Source organism: Hemicordylus capensis, chromosome 2 (genome assembly GCF_027244095.1).
Source record: "Hemicordylus capensis ecotype Gifberg chromosome 2, rHemCap1.1.pri, whole genome shotgun sequence".
Taxonomy (NCBI): domain Eukaryota; kingdom Metazoa; phylum Chordata; class Lepidosauria; order Squamata; family Cordylidae; genus Hemicordylus; species Hemicordylus capensis.
Window position 1 is genome coordinate 267,927,324 of NC_069658.1, and position 7,597 is coordinate 267,934,920.

Below are 7,597 nucleotides of genomic sequence, written 5' to 3' on the forward strand. Positions count from 1 at the left end.
AAGTTGGATGAGTGAGAGTTGGGTAACAGGAATCACACAAAGGGACAAAAAACATATGGAAGGGCAGTTCAAATGACTGAGAACTGGGTAGGAGCACTCTGCATGCCTCTGATTTTCAGTTGTGTGTGAACAAACAATTAGGTGGGGCAGGGGGTGACCGTGTTTGAGAGAGGAGCTGAATAAGAAGGCTTTTTCCTCCTACCTTGTTAAAATGCTGGGTACAAGAGCTGGGTAGGATGGCTCTGTCCTACCCACCTCCTCTTTACACACGATCACGCCCCGCTCCTGCTACCTCGTGGTTTGCTCTCACATGATCAAAAAACCAGAACCACGCACAGCTCCCGAAGCTGGGCAGGATGCTTTTCCTACCCAGTCTTTGACTGCATGAACTGTCTTATTGAATCTGCCTTTGATTGCCAAAGGCTTCTGCCAAAGGTTGAGAGCATCTGCACATTTCAAAGCAATTTCTTCTCATTCATCATCAAAGTCGAGAAGGTACTTAAAAAACCAATATTGATTCTCATAAATCAAGTTCTGTCTAAGTTCTCAACATTGTGCAGAAAGCAACTGGCTGAACTTTAAATTTCTAGTCCACTGTTCTTCACTGTGTGATCCACGGAGCAGTGGCAGTTGCCACCCTACCGCTCCTTTTCCTCCTCCTGCCACTTCCAGCCCCACAGCCGCTGCTGCCACTACTGCCTCAAGTGCATGAGCTCTCTCTGTCTCCCCATCTCCTGCTGCTGGAGTGCACAACTCTCGATCTCGCCCCTTTCCCTCCTTCCCTTTCTCCTGTCGCCACCGTGCCCTCCATTTCTCTTCCCTCCTCCTAGCCCTTTCCCCTGCTGACTCCATGCTCCTCGGTCTCTCTCTTTCCCCTCCTCCTCCGCCTCATGCCACTGCTGCTTCTGTGACTCCCACATGGGGTCTCTCTCTCTCTCTCTCTCTCCCCCCCCACCAAGAGAGAGAGCAAAAAAGGCAAGTCAGGGGCTGGGCCAGCACCGAGGGGGCTAGTGCCAGCCCAGGTTACACCCCCAAATGGGGGCAGTGCCTTGAGCAGCACGATGGAGGCATCCACTTTAACATTAGTGAAGCTCACTGTTGTAGCCTTTGGTTCCCATCTTGGTTTGATGGTACTGCTGCTGCCCATAATGATAATCAGGAAGAATATTTTATGCTGTGCCATTGCAAAAGAGGATAAGTCAACAGGTAAATGAGGCATGAGGTAGGGGAGCAGGAAGAATCTCAAGAAGTATCATGCAAACACCAAGTTCCCTCAAAGAAGCTTACTTACATACTGCCCTCCGGATCTGGGTTGTTTCAGCACCTCCATCTAGTATGTTGGTAAGTCGCTCTATACTGAAGGAAGCACTTTTCCTTTCGATGTCAAGATCAGGATTCACATCTTGCCCAATGGAGTTTGGCCAAATTTCATTTCGTGATGCCATTTGAATGATCAGGGAATGCTGAGAAGTCACAGCAGAAATTAAACTATTACATGAGGATTTTTTTTTTAAATGTGCCAGTTGAACTGATGCTCTCTTAAGATGGTTCAAGGAAAGTGTGTGAGATTGTTACTTTAAATCAATTAGCCCAATGCAACTGAGAATATGTTAATCATTAATTGATTAATGATTTCTGATTCTATTTCTCAAAAACAAAGAGGCATTTTTGCCGTTAATATTTATTTTGATGCTCCTTGAACATGTGTCCAAACTGTAAAAATCACCAATAAGGAATTATTACATTAAATATCATTCAAAGTACATTACCTATTACAACCAAAGCTAACATTTCCCCTCCAAAATAGTTCTATGAATATAATTGTGTGTGATATTCACCTCATTAGATGCACCTTTTTTATTAATATTAACCCACCCAACCAAACATAACATTTTCTAGTGATTAAAATATTCCTATCCAGGGTGGATTTGATTTAAATCAAACTGATTTAAATCACAATTTAAATCACTAGCAGGGTGGATAAAAATAAAAAAAATCCGATTTAAATTTTAAAAAAATCCGATTTTTTTGATTTAAATCAGATTTTTTTTATTTTTATCCACCCTGCTAGTGATTTAAATCGTGATTTAAATCGTGATTTAAATCAGTTTGATTTAAATCAAATCCACCCTGTCCCTATAATTTACATGAATTTTCAGCCAGTCCTAAGGCTTAGAATAAGTAACAGTTCTACAGAACACCCAGTTAAAAACTAGACCAAAGCAGATCAGGCACATTAAATATGCAGAACCCTACTGGCTTAACCCTGGAAGTCAAATGGCCAGATAAAAAGCTTCTATGCAGACCCTGGAAGACATTTTGACTTGGGATTCTGTGAGCTTCCAGAGTGCAACTACTGTAAGTCAACAGAACTATCAGGTCCTTGCTCAGAGATAAGTGGCTGGCATGATGCACAGTGTTCTGTAGGAGGCATTGCTGGCATCGCAGAGCTGCTGTGCTCATAAAAGACTGCCCCAGTACTCTTGCACAAGAGTGCTCTTGCATAACTCCTTAAAACCAGGGTGTAATGGTGGCAGCACTAGTTTTAATAAGTTACATAATAATGCTCTTGCATAAGAATTCCGGGGTTGCCTTTTATGAGTGCAGCAGCAGCCCTGGTGCATCAGTAATGCTGACAGAAGACTGTGAATCTTGTTGGCCACTGCCTACAACTTCAAATGCTCTGAGCCACAAATGGGGAGAGGCCCCAGCTGAAAAACATAGCACATGCTTTGTATACAGAAGACACCAGGTTCAACTTCTGACAACTCTCAGTACGGCTGAGAGATATCTTGGTCTTCTGTACAGAAGACACCAGGTTCAACTTCTGACAACTCCCAGTAGGGCTGAGAGATATCTTGGTCTAAAGCTCTGGAAAGGTGCTGCCAGTCATTGCAGACAATACTGAACTAGACCTGATCCAATAGAAAGCAGATTCATGTGAAGCAGCCACTGTATTGCCTGTCTCATTCCTCCATCAGTCCTCACCTCCTCTCCTGCTTACTGATAGGTGAGGCCTTGTTTTGCATGCCATCACCATCTGAAGTGTTGCTAGTGGGTACTTGGGAAAGGGTTATAGTGCCCAGACTCTGGAACTCCCTCGCTTAGAAGGCTCTTACCTAGCGGCCTCCCTCTTTTCAGATGCAAATGGAATCTGTACTGTGAGATGGGCTATTAATTCTAGCGATCTTTTAAAAAAAAATCTGGCCCTTTTATTGCAAATAAATTTTAGTGGTCAACATTCTGCGCAGTGCAGTCTAACCTCGGCAGACCTGGAACTAGGTTCCTGAGGATTCTGCGACCCTTAGGGACCTACTTTCAGGTCACGTGGAGCATTTCCAGGGAGGGTGGATTGGCAAAAATAAAAAACAATGTGCAAGCCCCCATACTTCAGAAGCAGGGCCACTAGCACTATGTGCATGCTTTTTAAGCTATATGTGTGCAGCATTTGCTCAGGATATAAGCCACAGATAGCCACTGGTGGCCTTTGGGCTTCTTCATTTTCTGCAGCTACTACCAAACTTCACCCAAGAGGACTGTCAACCCCCTGGAAGGGGAGTCAGGGCAACATGCTGCCTTTTGCCAGGCTGTTGCTCCCTTTGAGCTTCCCTTGTAGCATTGCCCCTTCCCTGTGGCACAAGCAGCAGAAGCTCCAGAGACTCCTGTGATGTTGCTATAGCTCTTGGGCAGCCTCTCATTTTGTGTGATGTCACCTTAAGTGGCACAGAGGGGAAATGCTTGACTAACAAGCAGAAGGTTGCTGGTTCGAATCCCCACTGGTAACTATATCGGGCAGCAGCGACATAAGAAGATGCTAAAAGGCATCACCTCATACTGCACTGGAGGAGGCAATGGTAAACCCCTCCTGTATTCTACCAAAGTAAACCACAGGGTTGTGTGTGGGCGCCTGGAGTCGAAATCGACTTGGCACTTTACCTTTACTTAACTGCTGTATGGGAAGTGAAACCTTTCATGTGGCAAATCATCATTTCGGAGCCTGCAAGGAATGACAGGAAGTGGATTGAAAATAAAAATGCTAATATTGTAATTGATTGATTGATTAAGTGTCATCAAGTCAGTGTCGACTCTCGGCAACCACATATAAACAGAAGATTCTCTCCAGGATGATCTGTCTTCAACTTGGCCTTTAAGGTCTCTCTGTGGTGCATTCACTGAATATTATAATGCCCTAATACAAATCTATGGTGCAGCCACATCTGGAGTACTGCGTACAGCGTTGGTCACTGTATCTTAAGAAGGATATTGTAGAATTGAAAAGGGTGCAGAATTGGGCAACCAAGCATTGCCCCTTCCCTGTGGCTTCAGTGGACATCATATTGCAAAACTCAAACTTTGTACTGTAATTATACATTTTCCCCTGAGCACTCTTGCACAATGTTAGTTTAAATTGAATGACAAACCATTCTAAAGAAGCAAACTAAATCACCTTGTACATGACAGTTCCTGTACTACCCAAATAGGACATTGTGCTCCTTTCATACACATGTTACATCAATTGCAATTAACAAATGAACTTTTGTTAATCAAAAGGTCTTTTAAAAAAGTGTAATTGACTACTTATTTGATTGAGCACTCAATGGCTGCAATTACTGTGTCAACATTCCCTGTTCATTGCATTTCTCATCTGTAGTCCAACCACACACATATTTATTCTCAAAAAGTAACTATACATAAGATTGCAGTCTATTGATTAAGTGGGCAGAGGACCAAGTGTGAACCCCATCACAAACAAGTTTACTCAGAAGCAAACCCTCATAGTATGTACACAGGATTTTAACCTGGGGAGTAATAGAAGAACTCAGTTGGGCTTATTTCTGAGTAAACATGTATGGGGGTGGAATTAAACTGCTAGAAAGAGATTTAGATCTCAAAATGATTAACACATGATGCCAAGCACAGACTTAGGAAAAACAAGAGATGAAAGTAACAGATAGTACACCTGGGATTAATTATGCTATTTTCATACCCCATCACATATAACATACATTATACATTAAGTTTGAGAAGTCTTACACACTTAAACCCAAACCTTTCCAGTCTGATTTGTGTGTAATCCCACTCAATCAAGTGGGTCAAGTGCTCCCTAAGAATAAAAAAGAAAACAAAAAGATTCAAGTGGTTTAACTTGGATTGTTCGGGCTATTTTGCAGAAGAGGAAAAAGTCACACAACCATTCAGTACTGAGGTAGATGGACCTATGGTCTGACTCAGTATATGGCAGCTTCCTGTGTTCCTAAGTTTCCCCTCTCTCTCTTTCCAAACAGATGTACGCCGCGTTAAAAGTCAAGCCAGCGATCTGCAACGTTTACGCCCGAGATAAACGGCATTCAGAATGTGATGAAAAGGGCGCTCTCCTGACGAGCAAACTTGTTGCGTGTCGGCAAACTTCCCGCAACTTTGTCTTCAGGGCTGGCAAAAGGAGAGAGGCGCAAAAGCTACACCGGAGCTCGCGCAAGCTGCCGAAGCACAACGCTTTTTGCCGCTTCTGCTGCTGTGCAAAGAGAGGGCTCCAAGACCAGGAGCAAGACGGAGGGACGACCCCACCACAATACACTTAGGACGAAACCCTCGGCATGTTTCTGCAGAAGGAAGTGCCACTGTGCTCAGCAGGTCTTACTCCGCGCGTAGGCATACAAAGAGAGATGGCACCTTCAATCAGCACTACTAGGTCCATACAGGTCTGTCTACACACAGAAGGACCTACCTAGCACACTTCACAAAGGGGTGTCCTCCCAGTGCTTCCTCAAAGTGACCGACTGGAGACTAGCGTCCACGGTGCTGTCTATTGACGGACAGGCAGCTTCCAACTCCCCTTGCGTTGCATCATCGTCACGCCTCTTTGCGATGCAAGCCTCTCCTTTCTTTTTCCCCTTATAACCTTCCCCCCATTCTCTCTCAAAGCACGGATCTCTATGGTACTGCTTGACGGCGCAGAGTCATGGCGCCGCTGCCCCCTTCTGGATGAAATGGCAACCTGCTCCCAAGACTTTGGACACAAAAGGTGTTGCTGCGGGAAGAGAGCCCAGTTCTGCGGCAAGTTTTCCACACCTGGCTTTTAGTTCGCATCTCCTCCTGAATGGAGGGGATGTGTTCACAAACCGGCCAAATTTACCCCGAAGTCCCTGCGAGCTGTCAGGGAGCACTTCACACACAGTTCCGGTTTTTCATAGCGGGTTAGAGTGTAGCCTGATTTATATCCAGAGTTAAAAATATCCACTTTTTTGCATCAGTTTTTTGGGGCAACTTGGAACTCTCAGTAAAGCCTCGCAGTAAACTTGCACTAAAGCCTTCCGTGCACTCCTGGGAGTGTGTGTGGGGGGGCCTCCTTCAAGGAGCAGAAAGGTGCCCTTCCCTTCCCTGCCGTGTTTTCCCTGCCGGTGCTGCTGCCAAAGATGCTGGTGCAGGTTCACAGGTAAAGGTGCAGCGCTGCTAATTAATATTGTCTGGAGACATGGAGTTAAAGTTCCAAATAAAGTAGTTTTTTTGGAAAATCCATCAGGGAGATAGAGAAGACCTTTAAAGCTTGGTTGCTAACTTCATACAGGAAGTGAGGAAGGGGAGAAGATGGAAGTCTCTCTCTCTCTCCAGGGCGCTTTCCAAATTAAACCCTACAACAGGGTCACTACAGATCTCCTAGGTGTGCTTCTGTACTTCCTGTGTTGTGACACCGCAGTCCCTGCGCTGACAGCAAAGTGCTGTTCACATTTCCAATGCCTTATTTTGGATTTTACCTTTGTGTTATAGTGCTACAACGCTGCAAGTCCATTGCAGAAAAATAGCTATATTTTCCCATTGTATGACTTTGAGATTCTGGGGATCGTTTTCAATACGATTCTACCAAGCTGAAGCAATTTATCCCATTGTAGCATGTAATCTGGAAAGCGTCCAGATGAGAGAATGAAACCCAAGACAAAGGGGAATCAGAGTAGAGAGAGCATGGTTGTAATGCCCTTACTGGCTGTCTCTAACCCTAATGCCCCTAGTGGTCAATAGGGTTGCTGGTGCCAAGAGTCGATGCCATCAGGAGATGCATCCGCCACACAGGATTGGCCCAGAGCCTCTGAGCATCAGCATCAATTTCCAGGAAAGATTGAAAAGCAATCCTGGAAATGTTAATGGCTTGATATCATGAAAAAATATTTGAAGAAAATGCAGGAAACATCTCCGGGAATAATTTCAGGCAGAAGCCTTGTCCACAGGTTATGTTCGACACACATACAATTTGTGTATAGCATGTGTGCACAGATCTGTACTGTACACATGCCCAGTTATTCACACATTGTGCTAGTTTAGATTATACTTCCCCTCCCCTCACTTTTGAACAGGCCCATACAAATGAGATATACCAAATGCGTGTGCATCCGGATGTCTTTCCCGAGTATGTAGACCGTGTGCTGTCCGCCTCCCCTCCTTCTGAGATAAAGGAGCAGACCAGGAGAATGTCTGGATGTCTGGAAAAGTTGTTAGGACGTACATGCTCTTGGTGCATCCCAGTTCTTAACTACACAGGCCAGAAGAAAAGCATCATCCAAACAATGTTCACACATGCAGTAGTACACTTCCTATCTGCACCTAC

At 44.7% G+C, this 7,597-nt stretch overlaps 1 protein-coding gene across 4 annotated transcripts in view; it reads right to left on the reverse strand.

Moving 5' to 3' along the window:
- ACOX2 (acyl-CoA oxidase 2) overlaps window positions 1-5,918 on the reverse strand; it is a 41,921-nt gene extending 36,003 nt beyond the window's left edge. For 2 of the 4 annotated variants that reach the window (XM_053295041.1, XM_053295037.1), the window contains exons 1-2: window positions 5,726-5,918; window positions 1,292-1,463 (exon numbers count right to left, since the gene is read on the reverse strand). In XM_053295041.1, the coding sequence (XP_053151016.1) occupies window positions 1,292-1,445 (154 nt within the window). In that variant the 5' untranslated portion in view covers window positions 1,446-1,463; window positions 5,726-5,918. Of the gene's footprint in view, window positions 1-1,291; window positions 1,464-3,936; window positions 3,998-5,038; window positions 5,696-5,725 lie in introns of those variants that run through there. The other 2 variants (XM_053295039.1, XM_053295040.1) reach the window with 2 other exon arrangements.
- Window positions 5,919-7,597: the final 1,679 nt, after the last annotated feature.